At 38.9% G+C, this 25,346-nt stretch overlaps 1 protein-coding gene across 5 annotated transcripts in view; it reads left to right on the top strand.

Annotated features, from left to right (window-relative positions):
- The first annotated feature begins 7,479 nt into the window (after positions 1-7,479).
- Positions 7,480-25,346, top strand: part of BRD1 (bromodomain containing 1) — a 55,508-nt gene continuing 37,641 nt past the window's right edge. For 4 of the 5 annotated variants that reach the window (XM_085041541.1, XM_085041538.1, XM_085041534.1 and 1 more), the window contains exons 1-3: positions 7,480-7,611; positions 11,535-12,915; positions 24,243-24,399. In XM_085041541.1, the coding sequence (XP_084897667.1) occupies positions 11,549-12,915; positions 24,243-24,399 (1,524 nt within the window). In that variant the 5' untranslated portion in view covers positions 7,480-7,611; positions 11,535-11,548. Of the gene's footprint in view, positions 7,612-8,132; positions 8,312-11,534; positions 12,916-24,242; positions 24,400-25,346 lie in introns of those variants that run through there. The other variant, XM_085041531.1, reaches the window with a different exon arrangement.

The raw sequence follows: 25,346 nt of genomic DNA, 5'->3' as shown, positions 1-25,346 counted from the left end.
CTATAGCAAGAGCCCAAGACCAGTTGGAAACTAAATTAAATTCTTGTATCCTATCAGATAGAATAGGATATTCTGTACAGAACTTAAAATATGCCTTAAATACACCTATTTCAACATTACATCATTAACCAAATGTAGATGTTCAGTGCTGCAGACAGAGCTTTGTGTTTTGTGGTCCCAGGGTCTCTCCAGTCACTGGGCTGTTCATCTTAATCTAGTTTTATTGCTTCCTTCCTTCAATTTCTTTCTTGGTAGTAAACATAATGTTGATACTGTGGTGATAAATTGATGTAGTTCCGTGTTTCTTCTTTTGTATACCTTTGGAAACACTAAATGTTGATCATAACTGTGGGGTAAGTAGTAACCATTTTGATGCTGTTACCTTGTTTTGGCAAAATTGAGCAGTTAATACTTATCTCTAAACCTGCTCTGGTAAGCTTATTTTCACTCAAACGTTTGGCTTCACCTCTAGTAACTTCTGCATCAGTGATGCATTTTCCATATGAAGTTATGAAGACTAAAACTACATCAAGAGATAGCAGTTCTTAAATAAAGCACAAAGAATTGTGGATTCTTGTATGCACAGAGGTAATGCCTTTAAAAAACTATCTCCTTTCCTCCCTTTATAGACTCCAGCCTTTTCCAGGAACCTATCTAGGCAATGTCAGCTTAATGATCAAAACCTTAAAATAGAGGTCAGAAGTACTAAATTTGGATGTCCAATTTAGTATCACAAGGGTATGATTCCTTAGAACATGTAACATAGGAAAGTACTTATATATTTAGCATACATACTCATTTATTTCAGCGGGCACTTGGCTCTGCTCATCAGATCCAAGGTGTCAAGGTGGGTGCTTAGGAAACAAGGAAAAAGCAGTCACAGAGTCATTATGAGCAAGCATGCACTGCCAAAACCATAGTGCCCTTGTGCATTTATATTAATTACCTCATTTGGTATAAGTACAGATGTTTAATCTCAATCATCTTAACTCTGTAGCACGTCAGAGGTGTATATCACTGATTTTTGACTTGGAGTTGAGCATATAATAGCATGTTGACAGCATTTACTCATGCTTACCCGTTATGTGGAGTGAGCATGGTGCTTGAGTGTGTTTCAGGAGTACTCAATTTGAGGTTCCTATTCTAGCATTTTTATTGGGCCTGTGGAGATTTTGTCTGCGTTATGAAGCCGTCAGATTCAGAACTAATTTATATATACATGAGTTTGGAAGTTCTCTATTAGCCAGCATCAGGCCCTGGCCGAGGCAGTAGCAAGTCTGGGACAAAGAAAATTGTGTAGGGCTCATTCCTACTTGTTAAGTGGTATGAGTTGGGTTTCTCTGAACAGAAGAAGCTACAGGCTATGTTGGTTGATCTTGGTGGTTCAGGTTTTTTTGTGGATGTCGTGTGTTGAGTCTTACTTCTGACTTATTTTTCACTTTGTTTTTCCTTCCCAGATTTTGATGTCACCTTCTTGTAGGCCCTCCCCATGTAAACGAGGAGGCAAGGTTTTACTTCTGAATAAGCCCACCTATTTTTGGATTTCTTCTGTGATAAATGACTAGGGATTCTAACACTCCACTGCATACTGTCTTAATCATCTGTAGCCCAGGTTTGTCCTTTAGAATGAATGAGGAAGAGGTAGTAAAGTAATTAAGACTGGATTTGGGTCTCATTGCTGATTGAATTTTAACTCAATTATACTAAGGCTGAAGTATTAACTCATTGTAAACATTGGAGATTGTTTCTTAGAAATATGTTTATGAGTGACCTAACTAGGAAAATAACTTCCCTCAGAGTTTATACTTCATCTCATATTACATTTGCAAGTTTTTATACTGACATCAGAGGAATTGAGAACAAGTCACTCTAAGGATTTCAATAAATAAAATAAACTTTATGTATTATTAAACTTTATGAAGGCAGTGAGCAACTTGTCTTTGCTTGGATGAATGCTGTATAGAAAATTCAGTGTAGAGGAAAGGATCAGGAAGTAGCAAAGAGAGAAGGTAATAACGTATTTGCATTAATATAGTTTACATGGGTTATGCTAGCTTAAGCAGTTACTTCATTTATCACAAAATCAGGTGTGTTCTGAAATCTGAACCTGATCAGCAGAACGACCACAGAAATTAGAAGTAAAAGAAATAGTATTTCTCAGAAATCATTGTATGTCAGATATATGTATAGAGCACGCTTTGTTTTCCCTTTGCTATGGCTGCATTTGACAACACTGTCCAGTTCAAATAGGTCCTTTTTTTTTTGCATTAACTTTCTATAAATTCTGTCTTCTATCTGCTGCTGAGGTTTCCTCTGTGTGTCTTGCAAAGAAAGAGGTCAAAATTGAATGTAAAGTGTTTAACCACGCTGTTTTGTAGCTCTTTGCTGTGCATGTGTGATATTTTTAGAACTTTTTGCATAACAATTACTGTTTTGTTTTTTGATTCCTACCCATTACCACTGATGTTCTGTCTTTGCCCATAACTTGGCTCAGTTAGTTATGCTGTGTGAATTGGCAGACTCTCTAATTCTAAACGTACAGCTGCTTTTGTTAGCTAAACTAATGATGGCTAATAACTGGGGCTGTTGAAGGAGCACTCCCAAATACTGGATTTACTTCACTGCTGCTCTCTTGTGCTGGTAATCATTTTCATCTGATCATGCAGGGAGGCACTCCTGGGAGCTCAGCAGAAAATTGATGACTCGTTTATGAAGGGGTTGTTCCGATGGCAGTTATCCTGTGGCAGGAATAGCTTCCCACAAAGACCTTTGCAGGGGGAGTTATTATGCAGGACATAATAAAGGTACCAAATGTAAACACTAGGAATTGAATAATTAATGCTGAAGAGGCAATGATGGAAGAGAAAGGGAATACTATTCTCTTATTTTTATACATGAGTGCAAATAACTCCATTCAAAGGATTTGTTCATGATAAAATAGTCTCTAAAACAGTAGATGCTAGTTTTGTGTTTTGGAGGAGCTACAGGTCAGTACACAGGCAAGCTTTGTGCTTGTGCTGCAGCATGTTGTAATTTGGGTGTGGATTTTTGTTTTGTTTTATTGAAGCATAGTTTGCATATGTTTTCATGTATGTCCCAATCATGAAGTTGGGTTTTGCATGTTTATAGAGTCCATAGGAGTGAGCTCAATCCTCACCTTCCACCATGCAACAGTTGTGAGCATATATTGTGGAGAGTGTCTTTAAAACTGCAAAATCTTAAAGGTACATGATGTTAAAGAGTTCAAGATAGTGAATGAGTAATGCAGGCAATAGGTTTCCCTGTCAATTGTGTATCTCAGCAAAGTGCTTGGTGTATCTCTCTGTCAGCAAGTGACAGGATACATACCTCTTCTAACAGTAGGTGACCCCAAGCACTAGTTCCAACAAATGCTTAAATGGAAATGGAGTGAGGGCTTTTGCATAGCAGCTTCACTACTTGAAGACCACTCTGTCAAATGATCTTCAAGCTTATCTAAAGATAACATTCCTTAGGACTGTTTAGCAGATGCAGCTCACAGAGGTATTTCTTAGCAAGCACACTGATCAAGCGTGAATTCTGGTGGAGCTCTGACAGTAAAAGGGCTCTGGACCTTTAGTACTGTAAAAGGCACTGACACAGCTCTCAGTCTGTTTTAAAACTTGTGTTTTGGTGGAAACTGTTCATTTGGATCAACATGAACTGTTCTGAAGGGTCAGACTAAAGTGTCTCACCAATTTTGTAGACAGAACCACTTTGGCTGTGAGAATTAGAAAGGTGGTACATGCAGGAAGTAAAATCTACTGAGGTTGTAAGAAACAAAGAATCTTTGATTCCATAGCAGTTGGTGAACATTATGAACACCTATATTATTTCATTTTTACTTGCCCTTTTGTCATAGTACAGCTAAAACTTCCAGATCAGAGTAGTAAGAAGGAAAATCCAGACAATTCTTCCTAATTAGAGAACAAGGAATATGTTCAGTAAACATGTAGGAGTAAATTGGACCAACACTTCTCTTACATATTTGATCCTCATTCTGGAATGGTCATCTAGGACTTTGGCCCATATATCCCACTCAGTCTAGTATGACACATCAGCCTTTCTGACAAGGTATCAATGATAACTAGGAGATGGATCAGTGATCCATGTATTTTTCTGTAAATACAATAATTTTCAAAGATCACCCAGCAGATGTGGAGTGATCCTGCACCTCCCCTCAGACTGAAAATAAGCTGCTGAAATTCTGTCAGCACACTTTTATAATATGCCTGTTGATAAGGTTACAGCATCTTTTCCATGGTGAGTGCTGTTCTGGCTTCTCAGAGGTTTGGGAACAACCTTTCTTTTGTGAACTTGCAAAGTCATGCCCATGAGCCTTCTACCAGTACCACATACCATGATGGATGAAGTAAGTGAGATCTAAAAGCATTCCCGTGTAGGATGAGAGGACCTTAGTGATGTTGTATCTCATGGATGAGTGTGAAAGTGTAAATTGTATAATGGGGAAGCCAAACTTGGAAACTTACTGGTGATGGATTGCCTTGAGGTGTCATACAGAAGCATCACATGCAAGTTTAGGCAGATTAGGCATCATGATAAGAAGACCCCTACATGTATGTTATGGCCACCCAAAATCTGACTTGAAATGCAGGTTCTAAGGAAGGTGTGGAGTGAGTTCTGATTCTTGTCCCTTCATCAACCAGCTGTCCAGGCCAGGAGAAGAATAGAGTTGTATCCAAGAAGATCAGCACCCCACCAGTATTTAGTGCTGCAGCAAGTCTGAGTTGACTTTTACTAATCTCTGAAACAAAGGTGATGCACTTTAGAAACATAGAAATGTGTCTCATGAGGTTTGACTCTACCAGGAAAGAGGAGGTTGCTGAGGCAGATAAATAGTGGTTGTGTTCCTTTACCACTTCCTTCTTGCAGTGATTCTGTTGAGAATTTGACAACTAGTGGAGATGAAAACTGGTAGGCAGGAGATCCTCCTTCTGGGCAGTTTTCACGCAGAGTGAGCTTTGGTAACTTTGTAACCAATTTGATGCTACCAGGTAAGGGGTGTGAGGATTCTTAAGTACTGAGACTGAAACCCCTTGCCCATGTTGAACTGGTGTGAAAGAAGGTGGTGAGGGACCTGTTGGCGTCAAACAATGGATCAGAGGGTCTCTTATTTTTTGCTTGAAATTGAACCTATGCTAGTAGAATTGTATTGCTTTGAATACTCGTGAGGTGGAAAAGACAAAGGTAACAGATCTTTGAAGTTAGGGGGACATGTGCCTCAGCCAATACTACATACTCTCCTATTTGGAAATACATGGGCTAATGTACTAATGCTTAAAATGGAAGGGTTGAAGATCCTGCTTTGGTAAGCCTGTGATAAGGTCAATGAAAATTGACTTCAAAGTCTAAGGCTCCTAATACAGAGCTTTGTGTTGAGCGTGCTCTGATCTTTGTGCTGTTGCTCTGAAATGCTATATCAAGGAATGATATGCATTCTGTGTCCTAGCCTGGGCAGTCCAGAGCAAAAACTCCACATACCTTCTGACTGAGAGTAATTGAGAGAATCTAGAAGCATGATTTTAAATTACAGAAAAGTGGTCAAATGGTGCAAATATCAATAAGGAATACCACATTACCAAAGGGGTATCCAGGGACTATGGAGTGCTGTAGTCCACCTGGCAGAAAAAAGAAACTGGAGAAAAGCCAGACTTGCTGTGTCTCAGACATGTTAGAACATGGACACCATCAAGGTTTCTGTGGAAAACTTGTCTCCACTTAAAAAGCGTTTGTACAGCTGCACAGCAGATACACATGTGAATTATCCCTTAGAAGATAAATCAACATATTTCCTATCATAAACAACATTGTTCCATTGTTCCAACCTAGGTTCATGACCACATTATTTCTGTTCATTTTTATACCCTGCACACTAATGTGTATGATTTGGTATGATGCTCCCTCTTTAATACCTTTCTATCACAGGCTGAGTTCCAGTGCAACAACACTAATTTTTACCAGTGTGCTGTAAGACTTCTGAGACTAGTAGGATCACTAAAACAATTTAACTGGAGACTAGTTCCTCACAGGCAAGTACACAAATGACCAGATGGCTTCCATAGTTCATACAAACTTTCGTATATTGGAAATTGAAGGTACTGTGTCTGAGCTTAAGGATCTATTCCTACACTGGGTGCACTGTGCAAGTGTTAGCTGCTTTAATAGCTTCTGTTTTGTTCAGAGATCGGCGTTCTACATGGTGCCTGATGAAGAAAAAAGGATTTGGAAAGTACTTTTCCTATTCTGCAATATTTCCTTAGCCAAGCTGCTTAGGCTCTCTGGACATTAATTAACTTTCTGCAAGTAATAACAGGTGTATCTATTTCTGATTCTCTAGTCATATATTTATTGTAGGACCAACTGGTTTTTGAGGCAAGCAAGCATATTACTGCTAGAGAAAACATAAAAATGAATTGGTAAATTGTTTTGCAGCAGTTTAGCTGAGTGGATGCTGAATACTGAAGGGCAAAGAGAATCACACCTACTCTCAATCACTGGCTTTTTACTATATGCGGGACTTACTCTGGATGATCGGCATAGGCAAGTGTTTGTGTTAGGCTGGGCCAGCTAAACACCACTGGACCAGTTGTTTTTTAAGGATGTGGGTGCAGCTGCCTTGCAGATATGTATTGTAGCAAAATTCTCCAGTTCTTGAATATGTCTGTAATGGCTGTCTAAAAATAATTCCTAACAAAGGGTGTCCTTCGCAGGGAAGCCAGAAATAACCTGCTTTTGCTCTGTCAAAATGTAAGGCTATTATCAGTTAATCTACAACCAGCAGCCTGACCCGGAGACCACGCAAGACCTGACTTTCAAGCACATTTTCTACGTAAGGAATCTCGAGCCTGGACTTCTCCACAATGAGATAATAAATACCACTCGCTTCAACTTTTGAGCCTCGGTTTTGTAACGAGCCCCCGTCCGTTCCCTGGCTCCCGTCCGTTCCCTGGCTCCCGCGCTAGGCCGTTCGAACGTTCTGCCCGGAACCCGCGGCGGGCTGGGGCTCAGGCTCGGGCCCGGGCGGGAGCGCGGGGGCAGCGCGTTCCCGCCCCGAGCGCGGCCGGTGCCGGCCCGGGGCGCGGTGAGCGGCGGCGCGCAGGCCCCGCCCCGCGGCGGCGGCAGCGGCGGGGCTGGGCGGTGCCTGGCGCCCTCACGTCCCTTCCCTCCCTCCCTCCCTCCCTCCCTCGCTCGCTCGCTCCCTCCCTCCCTCCCCGCCCGCCTCTCCACCTCCCCCCCGTCGGCGCAGCGCTGTGGTGAAGCCGCATTGTTTGTGCCGCGGGGGGAGGGGAGCCGCTCAGCCCCGGGAGCCGAGCGCCGAGCCCGCAGCCGGACGGCGACGCGCGCCGCGCCTCACGAATGCGCCGCGCCCGGCGGCAGCAGCAGCCCCGCAGCCAGCGCCGGGTGACCGCCGCGGGCAGCGCGGCCCTCGTAGCGCCCGCCCGCCCGCCCGCGGCTGCCGGACGCGGGGCCAGGCGGCAGCACCGGCGGGGCCTCCGCCATTAACCCGGCCGAGCGTCGGCCGCAGCGGCGGAGCAGGAGGTCTGTCAGCCGCTCCTCGGCGGCTCCCACAACGTGAGTACGGCCGGGCGGGCTGCGGGGGCCGGCGGGCGGGGGCTGCGGGGCCGGGAGCCGGCGGGTCCCTCCGTAGCGGAACGGGAGAACGGCAGGCGGGGAAGAGCAGGACGGACTGGGCACGGCAGCCTGCGGGGGGGAGGGGGGCGCAGCGGCGGGCGGGCGGGCGGGGACGCGAGGCGAGGCGAGCGCGGCGGTTTGGGGGAGGGAGGGCGCCGCTGGAGCTGTTTTGTCAGCCGCCATATTTGTGGGCCGAGTATTTTCGCGGCGGGGAGGGAGTGACTGTTGGGAAGGGCTGGAGATGATGGGCCCGGGCAGGAACCATCCTGGCGGGGGCCGGGAGGGGGGTGCACCGCGCCGGGCAGGAACCATCGGCGAGAGGGGAGGGAGCGCGTTGGAGGCTCGCTGGGCGTGGGCAGGAAGTGTTGGCGCGGCACCGGCGAGGGCGGGCCGGGGGCGTGGGCAGCCGCGCGCGGGCGGCAGATCCCGGGATGGCTGCGGGCTCTGGCGGCGTGCGGGGTCTGGCGGCGGGGGGCTCTTTCCGCCGGCCCGGGCGAGAGCGGCTCTGGCGGCCCCGCGTGTCTCGGCCGTCCCCGCGCCCCTTCGCTGGGCTCCGTGAGGCCCCGCTCTGGGCCGTGCCCCGAGGGGATCGCTCCTGCTGCGCGGCTGAAGCCGTGGGTGGTGTCCGCCCCGTATGCATGTAAGCACTGTTTGCTTACCGGCCCTCATTGTCTAGGACTAGAGAGCATTCCTGTCTCTTTCTCTTTTTAATGGTCTACATGAAAGTGCTGTCGAGAATGGAATTCTCTTGAATTCCGTTGAGCAGGGGATCCAGGGACCAAAGGCAGTTTATTTGAAGAGGTGGAAGGGCGGAGATTGTAATTTAGAGGTATACACAGTCGCACTTTTCGTGTTGGTTTTAGCTATCCTACGCCTTAATAAAAACCTATTTTTTTTTTTTTTCTCCTCGTACCGTGTATTCCACAGAAACAGCTGTCTACTTCTGTTGTGTTGAGGAAAAACGTCTGCTGGTGATTTTCTTCCCAAGTAGCTGATGCAATTCTAGGAGAGGAAAGCTCTGGATAACTTTCCTAGTTTATATCCTGCAGTTTTTGAGGGCAGGACAGTTCTAACAGAAGTGCGTTAAAGTAATTTCGTTTGCGGTTAGTGCAGTATCTTTGTTAGCGTTGAACGAAAACTTGTCTTAGTTTACACTTTTTCAAATTTAGGTCTTGGTGCTCATTCCTGTCGATCTACAGGATACTGGGAAGGGGGTTGGGGTGTGGGAGGGAGAAAAGCTACCTGATAATAGTCTAGGAAAAGCAAACCAGTTGTGGGTCATGAATTTGCTATGCAGAAATCTGGTTTTCATCCGTAGTATTTATACAACATTTGCAAACAGAAAAATTTTGGAGAAACAAAACACTGCTTTGGCCTCTGGGGCATTTTAAGTTATTCACGCCAAATTTGCATGAAATTCGGCCAGACTACTACCAGTTGCGATTTTGTGTGTGTTGCATTGTACTTGTATTTGGATACCCTAACTTCCTTCCTAATTCAGCTGTATTTACTGATGAGTATTACGGTATACTTAGATGTTAGCTCAATCATTTTTTATCAGTCTGGTTTGTGCAGTTCATTTGACTTTTGAAACAGCCACCCTAAATCTTGAAGCAAGATTAAAGTTCTTGTGCTTTTGAGTATTTTCTTCCTATTCCTAATGCCTGTCTGAAGCTATGCTCAAGAATCTTGGGAAGAGGAGGATGGAGAACTTGGAAACAGCATTAATGTGTTTTTCTGTGGTACTGGGCTAAGACAGTGTGGACAAGTTACACATGTTTTTGATTTCTGAAGGTCACCTCTCATCCCTCCCTCTGAATGTTTTCCAAAACGTTTTTTATCCCCAGGAGCGACTATGAACAGATACACAACCAGTTAAGATGTAGGAAGGGACATTAAAAATACCAAACCAGACTTTTATATCCAGACAGAATTGAAATGCAATTGTATGAGGTAAAAATGTTGTAAGTTGTGTTTCTTGATTGGCAGGTATATTAAAGTGAGTCCATTCTGATCTGTAATAAGTTGCTGTATGAATCCTATGTTGTTTTACAGAATTTAATTATTAAATGCTTCTTCCAAAGTTGTTGCTAGAAGTGGAACCTTTTGCATTCTTATGTTGTTTGTTAAGAGCAGATTAGAGATCTGTCATGATTAAACACTGACTGTTGTCTGGTTATATGGTATAAAATCAAATCATAAGAGTTAAGAATTATCTGTATAAAAGTCAGATTTATGAGAAGCACAATTCTCGCATGAATAATAAAACTAGCTGAGATTATGAAAGCAGGGTCCGTTTGTGAGAGCAGACAGATCCAAGTCTTTCAGGAACTAGTCTTAGGGTTGCTTGCCTAAATGATTTAGTCTTCCTGTAAAAGGAGTTCCTTCAGTGCTTTGAGGATTTGCCTTTAGAAGCTGGCATCATAGACTTAAACAAAAGAAATAATTCATGTAGTTGTTCAGTGATTGCTGGTTTTTTTCCTGAAATAGATATACTGGTCTTTAAGAGTAGTTGTGTTTTGATCTATTTCTCTGCTATATTGGCAATACATGCAAACACTATTAGTTGTGTTATCATGAGCAACACTGACTCGAAATGCGTAGTTGAAATGGTGAGGTCCTAATAATTCTTTAGGCAGTGGTTAAAGATCAAGGGTTTTTTATGTAGCTGAGTTTGAATGATGCTATTTATTAATGGTTTATTGGGGAGAAGGAAGAAGAGGAATAGAATTTTAAACTTGACAATGTCACTCAGATTTGTAATATTTTCAACCCATACGGGAGAAAAACTACACCCAGTGTGAAGATGTGTCAAAAGGCATAAGTATGTATGGAAGCTTTTAACTTAGAAATTTTATGACCAGAATACATGCTCAACCTAGTCATGGGGCTTTGGAGATGGGGGAGAGAAAACTATCTTTTTGTATGGTATGTGATTTTTTTGCAGTAAGTGGTAAACTGAAAAATTGTTTTAAAGAGCTTGGGACTGGGTTTAAAAACAGAGATTTTTATCTGTCAGCAGTTGATTTGAGAGCAGCTCCTGAAGAATCTGTTGAAGGGTGTGTGTACACGCATACTTAAAAGCAGGGAATGTGTTTTGGCTCTAAGTCAAATCTACATTACAGGTGGAATATTTACTAGTTGCAGTCCATATTGCACCATATTGGGCACTGCGAGTTCTGTTATGTTCTTGTCATGTTGTGAAGAATAATGGTCTCACTAAGGACTGAAGAAAGTAAAAAAAGTGTAGGGCTGTCAAACTACCCACTTGCCAAATGTGGAAGTATGTGTGCTTTTCTAGCTTTTAAATATAGTTATAGTAATGGAGTTGATAACATGAGTGTTTCAAATTGCACTTGAAAAAAGTTCAGAGAAAACTTGTTATTCTTTCACAGTTGTGTTAGTTCCTTTGAAGACAGGTCTAGAGGACATAATCTGTAGCTGTTGCAAAAATTTTCAAACTGCAGGCACCCCTAAGGTGTTAAGAAGTATTGTGTTAAAGGTTTTCTTACAAGATAACAAATACTATTTTTTTTAATCTGTGACACTTCTGAAATGTTGTTCTCATGCAGTGGTCTTGCTAACAGTGCTTCTGGAGGGTTTTTGTAGCAAGGATTTTGTATAGCTGTGTTTACTCAGGGAAGCTGTTATTTAGAAGATCTATTGATCACTAGGTTCAACTTGTATGAAACTGTGAGCAGTCCTGTTGAGTAAGAGTGACAGACTTTTGGGTTTTTTCATTTTTAATTAAATATATACGTAGAGGGCTGTAGAACTGAAGGGTTTTTTCCTTACTACAGTAAAACTAGTATTTTAATATGGTTGTTTGGAGTTCATAGTATTAACTGTTGCTCTATTTTTAGGTAAACATTACCAAATGAGGAGAAAAGGAAGATGCCATCGAGTATCGGCAGCAAGGCATTCTTCTTCACCATGCAGTATTAAGCACTCCCCAACACGAGAAACCTTGACATACGCTCAAGCTCAAAGGATGGTTGAAATAGAAATTGAAGGTCGCCTGCATAGGATCAGTATCTTTGATCCTTTAGAGATTATATTAGAAGATGATCTTACTGCCCAGGAAATGAGTGAATGCAACAGCAATAAAGAAAATAGTGAAAGACCACCAGTTTGTCTAAGAAGCAAACGCCATAAAAATAACAAAGTGAAAAAGAAAAATGAAGCTCTTCCGAGCTCACATGGTATACCTGCTACAACAGCTCCTCTTCCAGAACCAAAAGTACGGATTGTTGAATACAGTCCCCCTTCAGCTCCTCGGAGACCTCCAATTTATTACAAATTCATTGAGAAGTCAGCAGAAGAGCTTGATAACGAAGTTGAGTATGACATGGATGAAGAAGATTATGCGTGGTTAGAATTGATAAATGATAAGCGTAAAAGTGATGGAGTGTCAGTTGTTTCACAAAATATGTTTGAATTCCTTATGGATAGGTTTGAAAAAGAGTCTTATTGTGAGAACCAAAAACAGGGTGATCATCAGTCTTTAATTGATGAAGATGCGGTGTGTTGTATATGCATGGATGGTGAATGTCAGAACAGCAATGTGATCCTGTTTTGTGATATGTGTAATTTAGCAGTACATCAGGAATGCTATGGGGTGCCATATATACCTGAGGGCCAGTGGCTCTGCAGACACTGTTTGCAGTCCCGCTCTCGGCCTGTAGACTGTGTGCTGTGCCCAAACAAGGGAGGTGCCTTTAAAAAGACAGATGATGATCGTTGGGGACACGTGGTGTGTGCTTTGTGGATTCCAGAAGTTGGATTTGCCAATACAGTTTTTATTGAGCCAATTGATGGTGTCAGGAACATTCCCCCAGCCAGATGGAAGTTAACATGCTACCTCTGTAAACAGAAAGGTGTTGGTGCCTGCATCCAGTGCCACAAAGCAAACTGCTATACTGCATTCCATGTGACATGTGCTCAAAAGGCTGGTCTATATATGAAAATGGAACCTGTGAAAGAACTAACTGGCAGTGGAACAACGTTCTCTGTGAAAAAGACTGCCTATTGCGATGTACATACTCCACCAGGTTGCACGCGGAGACCTCTGAATATTTATGGAGAAGCTGAAATCAAAAACGGTGTTTGTAGAAAGGAGGGATCAGTCAGAACTGCTAGGTCTACATCAAAAGTCAGAAAAAAGACAAAAAAAGCCAAGAAAACAGTGGTTGAACCCTGTACAGTTATGCCAACAGTATCTGCTCCTTATATCCCCCCCCAGAGGTAAGCAAACCATCAAAGTATGAGAATTCTTAACTTTATTATTGTTTGATTTTAAACCAGTGCTTTTATATGCCACCTTGAAGTTTTTGTAAGTTTTTTACATGCTTACTCTAAAAGCCTTTCTCAGAGAATTACTGTTTATTATGTACACTGTACTTCTGTGGAGTTGCATTAAAAATGCAGTAACTTCCTCAGAGAAATTAGTAAGTGATCAAGCGGTGTGTCTTGTCCTCAGAAAGTTTGTTTTTCTGTTCTGGTCAGACGAAGTTATGTTGTGTGTTCAGTTGTCATTTGCTGTACTTTAGAGAATTAACCACTGAATTTGGAATAGCAGACGCAGTTGATCTTCATATTAAAAAAAAAAAAAGCCGAGCTCAAAGTTAACTTTATTTGTATTTTTGGAATCTAAACTTCTTTTTCTAATTTTAAGAGACCCAAAATGAAAAGTACAATTGTGTATATAAGTTTTGAATCTTGTTCATCTCACCTAAATTAAGAATAAACTTGTACTGTAAGATTTAGGTAAGTATTGGGAAAAAACCTTCAAGGAAGTGTTTTCTTTGTGGGGCAGAATAACTTCTCAGGAGGTGTTTCCAAAATTTATATGTTTACAACACCAATTATATTTGTTTACCCCTTGAATTAAATTCTTACTAATTTAAGAGCAGTAGTCTGGAGAGTTTCTGAGAACAAGCACCACTTCCATGTGCAGGCTCATTGCCTGTACTTTGTGACAGGACTCTGAATGCACAGACAAGTGAGGGCTTTTAAAATAATAGGATACCTTGTAAATAGCTGACTCACAAGTCTCAGGTAGTGAGCAATTAAAGCTGGTTAAATTAATCTAAATAAATAGGTGTTTTGAGACTGCAGTTCTTTCCTGTAATAAGTTTTGTTGATGTAAGAAGCTACTTATTGAGTGTCTTTGACAAACAGCCTTCAGCTCCCATGCGGTGTTAACAAACATCAGATTGATTGCTCTGTTCTCTGTTATGATTTGCTCGGTAAAATTATATTTTTGTTTAATGATGTTCTGCAGAAAAACTTCAGTTGACGGTAGGCAACTAATATTGCTATTTAAACAGGAACTGTTGTCCATGGAAGGGGGGAATTGTTGTAAAATAATTCAGCTTTGTCGTAATTAGGACGATGTCAATTGGTAGTGTAGTGTGTTTTTGGTTTTTTTAGTGGTTTTTTTGTTTAAGAAAGAACATGGAGTTGAGGATTAGAAAGTATGTTCTCAGTTGTGCCTCTGGCAGCTCATTCCATTGGCAACTTTTAAAAATGCCAGACCGTAAAAAGATGTTATCATCAGATGGCTTTTTTAAAATAGTCATTAGATGCCAGGAGCAAAAATACAAAGACATTTTCTTCTTTATTTTTTTTCATGCTAATGATTGGATTTCTTTTCAAGACTGCAGAGAAATTCAGCTTTCTTCTATTCATGCTTCTTTTCATATTTCTAGAAACAAGTACACTTCTTATGCTGTATGTCGTAAGTGTAAAAAATGTGCACAGTTTAAAGCTGTTTTGAAGTTGAACTTCATTATAAATTGCTTGTCTTCAGCTGAGGGAGGCCCTTGCTTAAGTACTCTTTGTGAAGTGAGTATGTTCAGTCCTAGAAAACTGAGCCCTGAATTAAAAGTAAAACAGAAACGGGCATATTGAAAGGAAAAGTGATTATGTTGCAGACCCAAATCTCTAGTTTTAGACCCAAAGTTGTCTAGTTTTCTTTGGCTATTCTTCAATTTTTTTTCAATTATAGGAAACAGTCTTGAGTTTCTGTAGGAGTTAAGTACATTACCACGAAGTATTAAAAAATTATTTGGATCATTTTACAGCAGTCTTCATTTAAATTATTCCTTTTCTCTAATCTATGTTTTTAATATGCTTTTTTTCCCTCGGAGCTGAAGCATGATTTTCCAGAGGTCTTGAGGAAGAGCATTTGAGCTATTTAAGTTAGTGCAGAGTAAATATATACACTTAATGTTTAAACCCCAGTGCTTTTTTATCTTAAGAATTTTTTTTATATGTTTTCAACACCTCTGGAAATTGAGGCACATGTAGAGATGCTTGGTTTGGATTGCTCTCTTAATAACTAGACTATACACCCCTTGACATATTGGTGGCTCTTGAGTGTACAAATATGAAGACCATAGTGAGGAGTAAAGTACTTGCTAGATGCAGCCCCTGAGTACATCTGATGAAGCTTAAGGAAAACCATCTTGCAGTTTATGTTCTGTTTCAGGGGAAGGATTTGTTTCCTTTCCTGGATAGTGAGAGTACATGAAAGACTGAGCATTTTAATAACACAGTTTTTAATAATTCTGTTTTCCAAAACAATTATCCTAATGTTGAGGAGAATTTAGAAAGACTGGGTGTGGAACAGCATACTTCATCATTTCTACACAACTTTCACAGCTTATGAATTTCTGGATCAGCTTACCTTAAGTCAGGTTTCTATGCTACTGCCTTGAACGACTTCGACCAGAATTTCTTACACAGATTGCATACTCTAAGATTTTTGCTGTTAAATTATATTGATAGCATCATTCTCTATTAGTTTATAATCTGATTATATGACCTCTCAGACTTTCATCTGTGAACTACTGATTTGAGGATGCTGGATTAGAAATTCCTGACTGTTGATCCGTTGATGATAGAAGATGCGTGCTTCTATCATCAGAAGAATCTGTTGTTTTTTGTTTTTTTTTTCTTTTTTGTAATTTATTTTTAATGCCAGGCCTATATGTGCCCTGTTGCCTAGGTATTTTGGAAAGTCTATACCTAAGTATCTATTTCCAAAGGTGCAGTAGTTCATCTTGGAGCCTTAAGGTGGTTTCAGCTTTCAGCGCTTTCAATGCTGATTTGTAAGTTGCTTAGCACTTCTAATAATGTATGGGACCACCAGGGAACTCTCATGCTTGGAGGATGTACATCAGACCTTTTGGCTGTAGAGATGTGTTGTTTCTTTACTAGGAAATTCCATTCAGTTTTTATTGAAATATAAAACTCTTGAAGCTTGGTGCTTACACTGTACTGTTTGTACTTAAAACTTTTTTTGTTTGTCTGTTTTTGGTGGGGATTTTTTGGTTTGTTTTTCAGGTTTTTTGATTGTTTAAAAGTAGAAATAAGCTTTGTCTAAAAGTTTTGTTTCTGGGAAGTGCCAGAGCAGTTGTGCCCTGTGGGGAGGAGAATGGGAAAGGACATTCTCAAACTGTCCCTCTGTATGGGAGGGACAGACAGTACCTACTCCTCTTGGCAAATGGTATAGTCAAAATGTAGCCTCCCACTGATACCAGATAGTTTGGATGAAGAAAATGGCAAAGTTGTTCCTGAAGTGTGGTATTGCTACTGGGGTTGTGCAATGGTTTAATTTTCCCTAGTAGAGAGATGTCCACACTGCCCCCCCACCCCCCAAAAAAAATTCTAGATGGATGTTTAGACTGCTGGTCCAGAATTTTCAAGTTAGGAAATCCTAACTTTTAGGTTTGGCTTGACAATCTAACTCTATCTAACTGCTTCTCTCTGTTAGTTATCTTGCACTGAATCTGTGCTCAATTTCTTGTGGATTTTTTTTTTTTTACCTGCTGCTGCTCATCCTAGTTCTTTAAAACTGTTGCTTTACTCAGCAAGCAGGATGGGTACAGGAAGCAGAAAAGTTACAATGTTAGCTGGGAAAACTACATGGTTTCTCTTATTTTTGAGTGCTCTATTCCTTAGTACAAATGGCATTGGTTTTGTGTAGTTTCTTGATTTTAGGTGTCAAAAGAGGCATTTAAAAGTATATAAATATTTGCTTTCATCTTTAATTTCTCTTTCTACATGGTATGTTCGTTATGTCTGAAGTTAAGAAAACATTTGAAATGCAATAGTTGTACAGAGAGCAAAGATTAAGTAAAAAAGCCCTACTGTTATTAGAAGTAGGAACACTATATGTTGTTGCATGAGATTTGTTGCATTACTGATATGAAAACAGAATTATAAGATTGTTATGGAAGTAGGTAAGTAGCAGCCGACAACTGAGCAAAAATTGCTGAGACTCTTGCAAAAACATTTTCAGCTCTTCTTACGGATCAGCATTTATGTGCTCTACATTAACTGATTTCTCTGTGTTGATCTTTGTTTTTATTAGAAAGAATAGTGTGCCTGGTATTAAAGCTGGATTTCTGTTACTGCGTATCAAGGCAGAACCAGGATTTTCTTTTGGTTTGTAATTTACTCAGTTGAGCTATCCTGAACTTTCTTACCAAGTAACTAAATGTGATCTTGTTATCTTAACACAGGAATTTTGATTGTCTCTGAAAGGAAGTATGGACCAGAAAAATAAATAATAAATATACAGCATTTCAACACTTTTTGTTTGAGAGGAAAACATATACAAAGCCTTCGAGACACTGTTAGTCTGCATTCACAGATAATGCTTGTTATTCATATACGTAGCTTGTGGAATTCTTTTGGGGATTTTAAAACATGTTTTTTAGGGTACTGTGGGGCTTTTTTTAATACATTCAGAAAGTTTTTAAGTGGGGGGAAAGAATAAGAAATTTGGCTTAAAATTCAGCATAAAAAATCCATTGAAAAATACTCCTAGGGCCAGCATTGTAAAGAACTTGGAAGCTGAATAAATGCAGACTAATGTCTGTTAGCTCTTTATCCTTGAATATACATGTATGTATAATTCACAAAATTGTGTGAAAATGCTTATTTTAATTCCAGGGGAGCATGATGTAGGTATGCCTTGTGACTGTACCTAATACTTGGATCATAGAATCACCTAAGTGAAAGGGATGCCAGAAGTCATCGTCCGCTGATGTTTCTTGTCACGTTATTTGACTTTGAAACCTTTCTGGTACATGTAGAAACTACTGCTGATGTCATTCTGATCTCTTTGCTTAAATAAAAGAAGTAATTTTCTCTAAATCAAAAAAAGAGCTACTGTGGTGTTCGCTATTTTTGCCTCTCTGGTATTTTAAAAAACTAGCTTATTTTGAAGCTAGTTCGTCTTGACACTGGTTGGCTTATTAAATAAGGATTAATTAATGTGTTTGAAGAAGTGTGACTTGTTTAGTAAATTGTAAAAGTAGATTTTGAGTAAACATAATACATTCTTTTTCTTCTGTTTATTTTATGTGTACAAGGCAAAGAAGCTTAAAACAAAATATTACGTTACTTCTGTAAGGCGTATCGTTAGTATTGTGTGTGTTTTCTATGGGGTTTGGTCCACAATGGTTATGTATGTGATAATGCAGTTATGAAGACCAAGATTTGTGTGATATTTTGTTTTTCAGACCTTCTGAGTTTCACCAGTTATGTGAACTTCCATTAATTTTTTTTTTTTTGGTGGTGATTAGAGGGTGCTCTGATTTGTGCCATAGCAAAACATCTAAAGAATGCATTGTTTGAAGAACTGTCTCCTGGCAGTTTTTTTATTCCACAATCAAGTTACAGAATGCACAAAAAATTAGTAGATAAATACTGAGGTTTCTTTTTATTACAGATCAAAAGGTGATTTTTGATTAATACATCTGATGTGAATTTAGCCTTTTGATACTAGATTTCAAAATCACGTGTGGTATGGTTTTGACTACCACAAACAAAAGAAGTGCAGGAAAATATCTTGAGTAATTTAATGAAAAGTCATTGTATATGTATGGGAACTGGCAGAAGTAAATCTGTGCGTATGATTTTTCTGAGAAGAGATTTTTTCAGTGTGACGGGGGGTTTCATTGTTTGGGTTTGGTTTTGTTTTCTTATTTAGTGTTTTGGGTTTTTTTCTTCCTTATCCAAAATTTTGGAATATCACAAACTTAGTTGTTAGAATAGGAAGATGATAACTTGTTATAATTAACAGAGAATTAACTGAAAAAACAGTATTTTCTTACCTCCTAAGTTCACTGTTCTGCTTTTTCTGTCCAAGCAAAATTTTACAAGCTCTTTGCTCAAATAAGAAAAATAGGAGTTTCACAGTCATGTGAAGCAGGACAAAGTGTTTCCTACATGTGCATTCAAAATCAAATACTATTTAAATACTAGTAAATGGGGAATAAAGAATAGGAACCTGGAGAGACTTTCAGACTTCAGAAGATGTATCAGTAGCTAAAATATGTACTGTTGGGCTTTCAAACTAGGAGAGGCAAATTCAGCAGCTAGAGTTTTGTAACATAGCAGACAAAAAGGAATAAAATCTGAAAAGCAGCTCTAATTAGGAAAGTGTGTATTTGTTGCATGGGGATTCTGCAGACTTGTGTTGCAGAGAAGTTTAAATGAAATTTTTTCAGTCTTTCCAAGATTTGATACCTACTCTTGTTAGGCATGCAGCTGACTTCTGCTTGGTATTAAAGGAATGTTATCCTTTTTCAAAAGGAAATACAGACATGCAGATGGATTCTGATTTTTACATAGTTAGTCATTTACCCTTGTTGTCTTTTAAGTTGGTCACAACAATTTGAGGTTTTTTTTTTTTTAAGTTAATAAGTCATATGGTACGTTTTATCTTTTATTAAAGAATGAGATGACAAAGTTGTGTCTCTTCACTGTTAAAAAAAAAAAAGTATATTGAAACATGAATACAATCACTTCGATAAGCAGCTGTTGCCAAAGCTTTTCCGTGGAAAGAGTAGGGAGAGTGTCATCTGGTTGGGTGGGCTTTCTGATCTGAGTTTTTATATCTGGAGCTAGGAGGAATAGTTGGTAAGGCTCCAGAATTAATTCCAATTCCCCAAATAAATTCTTCCGTAGCTTTTTATTCTGGCGTGATGTTAATTGTCTTCCAGTGTCATTGGAATTACTACAGTTATCTGTAGGGAAGTCTTGTGTCTTTCTTACTTCCCTACAAGTCTCAGTATATTTTGTGGAACTTTCCTGAACAAAGCTTGAAAATTCAAGTGTTCTGGAAAATCAGTTTACTTAGTTGTGCCTTGTTCAATTTAGATTTTTTTATATTTTGTTCTGACAGGTTTTAGAAACATATCTGCAATCTTTGGGAAAATCAGGTTATGTTATTTGCTCAGTAAAGTGGAACATGATTTGATTGTTTATGGATATTACCATAGGTTAAGAGAAACTGGTATGCTAGTGGTGATGAAATTTTGCAGAATAGAATGCAGTTTTGCTGTGATATGTGTACCTTTAGTACTGCTTTACTGGATAAAGGACAATGCAAAATAACAAACTGATAGAACTGGAGTCCTGAGACAAGTGTTGTAATTAAAATACTAGGTTTTGTTCATGTTTAAAAATTGCTTGGTTTTAACGGGTGTTTGATGTTCCTTTGGGTATTTGATTAATACAGATTTTCATATTCTTTGTGCTTGAGTTACTATAGTAATGCTGTCAAAATCTCATACTTGCTCAAGAAAATGTTTTCTCCAGTTTGTGTTTCAAAAACTTGAAAAATCTTCAGGTATTGTAGTACTAAAATAATACCTGTGGGGTCAAAAAGCATGTATAGTCTGTGGTTAGTGATGATTAATAAAAGAGTGGCTGATTATCTCTCATTGGCTTTCTTAGTTTAGACTACCACATTGTTGATTACCAAAAATACTGATTTCACTTTTCCCTGTAACCAGTTGCTAGAGTTGCCACAGTGCTATGTAACTGAAACTGGGAGAGGAAGGAAGTCATGAGTCAAAGAAGGCAGCTGTGAGATTCCTTAGTATGTTAAAAGTACATCTTCTACATTGACAAAAATGATTTTGTGCATTTATCTAAAAGGTGAGAAAACAAAGACTGAGTAACACACTTGGCTCTGAACGCATTGACTAGTGTGTTAAGTGTTACCTATCACCCTTTGCAGGGTAGATTATCCAGCAAATGTCTCCATGAGAGGAGGAGACTGTGGGTGCTGTTTCAAAGGGTCACTTCAAAAGGGACCTTTCCCTGTTTAAAGATAAGCAAGGAATTGTATGACATCCCCGTTTGTAGTTCACATCAGTGTTTCACAGTGCTGGGGCTGGGGAATGGAAATTGTACTGTCTCACTCAGCTGGCTGTGGTATGATTCAAACAATTCTGAAAAATGTTTTTGTCATCTGTGTAGTTTTGGCACGTTGCTCTAAAAAGACAAAAACAAGAATCAGTACAACTGCTGGTGCCAAAACATCAAAAGGCTTGCAGTGGTCATCGGCTTGAAACCTAATGCTTCTTTCATGAGATCAGTTAGCAGCAGTCATTGAATATCTTTGGAGCACAGGCACCTTTTCAAGAATTTTCAAATTCCTCTATCAGTGTACTTTTTAAAAAATAACTGGTAAGTTGAGGGAAAATTATGGTTTTTTTCTCTGAGTACTTGGGTATGCTTGACTAGTTGTTAGAAAATAAAACAATACAGAACGTTGTTCTTTTTTGATGTACTTATACTGGAAAAAGTTCTAGAGTGGACAGATACCTTAACAAAAAAATGCCTTTGTTGAGGTGTTTTCTGTAGTTCTGGGAGGTGAATTAAGTTCTATAAGCCTTGCCTCTGCATTGAGGATTTATCAGTGTAATGTTGCAATTAATGCTGTCATGTCCAAGCCCAAGTCAGATCCTGGATGATTAAGCCTTTAAACAGCTCTCCCTTACCTGAGCCAAATATATGCCTTTTTCTTTTTTTATTCTTCGGTATTTTTTTTTTATTACATCTTTGTTGGGAAAAAATAAAGAGGGAAGTGGAATGTATAGCAAATTCCTTTAAGGGGCAGGAGCTTCAAAATCAGACACAGTCTGTGCTACTTCTAGGGTTCTACAGCAGCAGTGTCTCATTTCGCCAAAGTAGTTATATTGTCTGTCAAAATTGAAAGTGTTTGGGACAGAACAAGTCTACGTGGAAGTGTCATACTAAGCAAGAAGACGGTTAAAGAGCTGGGATGTAGGTAGTGCATTGTTAGCATCTAACAGCAGATGTAACATCCTCCTAGCACCGAGTTCATAGTGTAGAGGCTCTGTAGATATCTGCCACATGAAGAGTTGCAGACCTCTGTACTTCGAGAAGTATAATGCTGTTACCCATGTGTGGTGTTTAAATGAAATACTTGGTTTTATTTGGAGGAAGAGCAGAGATATGTAGTTTCCAACCCCTTCCTAAGTAGTTTCTGCACTCCAAATTACCTTCCATTTATTTATATTTTAAAAGTTGGAGAGTGTCTTCTGTGAACATCTCTCTTAAGCTTATTTTAGCACTTTACTGTTATAATTATTTATGAATAGAATGGTTTGTTATGTGAGTTGGCAAATGTACTTAAAGCCGTAGTTAAAAGATGTTTGCTTAGTCTTGCCACATCTGATGGGCATGAAGCCAAGACACCTTTCTTCATGTTATGATTCTCTGATCTTTCCAAATAGGTGTGTATTTAGCTGTGCTTTTGTACTTTTTTGACTCAGTTCAGTAGCTTTTACTGTTTCCAAGAGATTTCTGAAAGTAATTACTTGATTTTGATTGCATTCTATAATTAATTGTAATTATGTTGTTTGAAGTTTAGTGTGGTCACATCTGTTCTGCGTTGAGTAAATCTTTGTGGAGCCCGTGTCTGCCTTCCAGTGAAAGATGTACAAGAGAGTCTGAAGTCCATCTGCGGACCTTCTAAGCTTTAAGTTAAGCTAGGATTTTTCAAGAATACCTAACTAGCTTGGTTATTAATTAAAAAAACCAGTGTCATTGAGGAACTGAAGGACACAATGGTGCTGTGTTTTGAAGAAAACCTGGGTTTGCTATGCCTTTACCTCCTGATGACTGAGGGCTTTAGCTGTAGTTAGTGTAGCACTGAGTAGACCTATTGCACTTTATTTTCTACACAGCCAAAAAAAACCCCAGGGACAGATGACCTTTGGTGAATTCAGAGTAGACTCACTTGTATGTTAGTCTGAAAAATATTTATTTTTTGCAGATATTCTTAAAAATCATTTTACCCAAGGCTTACTCCTAACTTTACATTTTTTTTGGTGTTTGACTACTTTGCTTTTATTACTTAACTGCAAAACTGCTTTTTTCCTAATACTAGAAGGGGAAAAAGCAGAAAAATATGTATATACAGTCATGATTTTTATTTAAATGTCTCATGGTACTGCTCTACAGATCAGACACTTCTTGAATTAATATTTGCCTGGTTTAGTATTACATTTTGGAGAATATCTGATAAGCCTTCTACTATCAATTGTAGAGTTTTACTATGGGCAGTAATATTCTGAGAGAAGAATTAACAGAATTAACAGAAGAATTAGCTTTCTGTTCATTGTTATTATCCTTTTTGTAACTGTTTTACATCCAGCTCTCTTGGCCTCACACCTGACCCCTGACCCCAAATGAAGGAGCAATTTCTCTAGCAATACAGGTGCCTTGGGGCATCTTGTGTTAATTTTACAAGGGCTGCCACCAGTTACAAGTACCTGCGTTATCATACAAAGAAAAAATCTTTTCATTCTATAACCATTAACTTTTTCTGACTTTTATTTTGCTGTAATTCGAAGATACTGTAGGCACAGAGAGCTGAAGTTTTGTTTCAGATAAGCTTTCTTTTGTATATAAATTTTGAGAGGCCAGTGTCACGTGAGAGACTTGGACAGTCTATCTACATGTCATTATTTGAAATAGAGGAGTCAGTATTGTTGTCTGTGTTGTTCATACAGCACTTTTCTAAAGTATTTGTAAATAAGTATACGCATAGAGTATTTGCATTTGTTAAAAAGCAGCTTTGGAGAAAATACTGATTGATTTTGATGGAGGTAGTTTGCTTAACTGTTTTTGTCAACCTCACTTGCATCTTCTATGGTTATTTTCATTGTATATGTGGGGTATAATAATTGTTCCTGTGTTTTTTATTTATTGTTTCATTTATTTGTCAAAATTTTAATATTAATAGAGTAATATAAGGCTTTAATTTCATGTTTTATGCAAAAAAATTTGAGGATGTATTGTCTGTAAAATAAACTACTAATTCTTTCTGTCGATGGCAACAAATGATCTGATGATTTTCATAGTGATTTGGAGCTTTTTATCTGATTTTATTTTCAATAAGGAAATTATTCTGAAATGCACATAAATCTTTATTTTCAGCCCTAATCTGGGATTGCTCTTCCAATAATGATTACAAAAAAAATTGATTCCTTTTAGCTTTATAAAGTACCTTAATGTATTTGGTAGAAACTGCAATGTCAAGTAGGTGTATTTGAATGTAATTTACTACTCAGAAATAATTATCTGGAAGGGATGTTACTGAAACAAATTAGTAACATGGTGATTACTTCTGGTTTTACAGTATACATTCATATATATGTGATGTTTAACTTCCATAGATAAATATGTTTTATGCTTGCTGTGAAAAATACAATATCAGTTTTTCCATGTTTTAGATTAAATAAGATTATGAATCAGGTGGCCATTCAGCGAAAGAAGCATTTTGTTGAACGAGTGCACAGTTACTGGTTGCTTAAAAGACTGTCTAGGAATGGTGTTCCACTGTTGAGAAGGCTGCAGTCCAGTTTACAGTCACAAAGAAACACACAACAGGTATGTGACATACTTTTTACTTACAAGAAGAAATCAGAAATTTTTTGTTTTATGGAGTAAAAAATAAGCTAAGAAACCTAGAGCAAAGTAAAAACTTCTTTTACTCAGGACTGAATCATTTTTTTGCCTTATTCTGAAGTGATAATATTGGAAGTCAGGAATTATCTGATACTTTTTAATATGTGAGATAAAAAAAAAATTGTTCTGGTTTTTCCTTTGTTTTGCTTAAAGGTTTCACAAAAACACTGTCATCAAAAATATCATAATGCCATTATTCTTTGATTAGTGTTGTAGTGTTTTGGAACATATTCTTCAATGTTCTGTGAGTTAGATAAAAAATAAAAGTTATATTAAATTCATCAAAAGATGCAAAGCAGATGTCTTATTTGACACTTGAAAAAAATTGTGGCTTTTAACAGGGTGAAGGGTTAGACAGCTAGTTTACAGTTTTCAAATTCAGATCCATATTTCCCACCTTGTTCAGTAATAACAGAACAAAAGGCAAGTTGATGATGAAGTTCAAAGACCTGTTTCTGGTTTCACTTTTGGCACGGTTAAGTGGGATTGTAGACAAGCATAAATTTAGTCGTACACTCCTTTGAGAAAGTTGCTGAAGAACATCAAAACGACGACTCCAGATGGTCTGTTTTGGTTTCAAGTCACTGGATAGCTTCAAAAACAATTAAAACTTCTGAATTGTGTGGATCCATGTGTGTAAACTTCGAAATGCTGTGAAGCATCATAATGTGGAAATTCTTACTGTGTGCCAGTTACCTTTTTTTAATTGAATGGAATGTGTAGTTGGCTGTGTTCTTTCCATTCTCCAGGCATTTGACTTCCTGTAAAATAGCCTCTGAAACTTAGGAATTAATATTAGACAAATTTACTTGTGTTAAATTAAATTCCCCCCCACTCCCCCAAAGTGAAACTACTATTTTTGGTAGAAT

The sequence above is a fragment of the Lichenostomus cassidix genome, chromosome 1Aa (genome assembly GCF_008360975.1).
Source record: "Lichenostomus cassidix isolate B80296 chromosome 1Aa, HeHo_3.0, whole genome shotgun sequence".
Classification (NCBI taxonomy): domain Eukaryota; kingdom Metazoa; phylum Chordata; class Aves; order Passeriformes; family Meliphagidae; genus Lichenostomus; species Lichenostomus cassidix.
The sequence above is the reverse complement of the archived record's forward strand: the minus strand, read 5'-3'. Positions and strand labels throughout refer to the sequence as shown.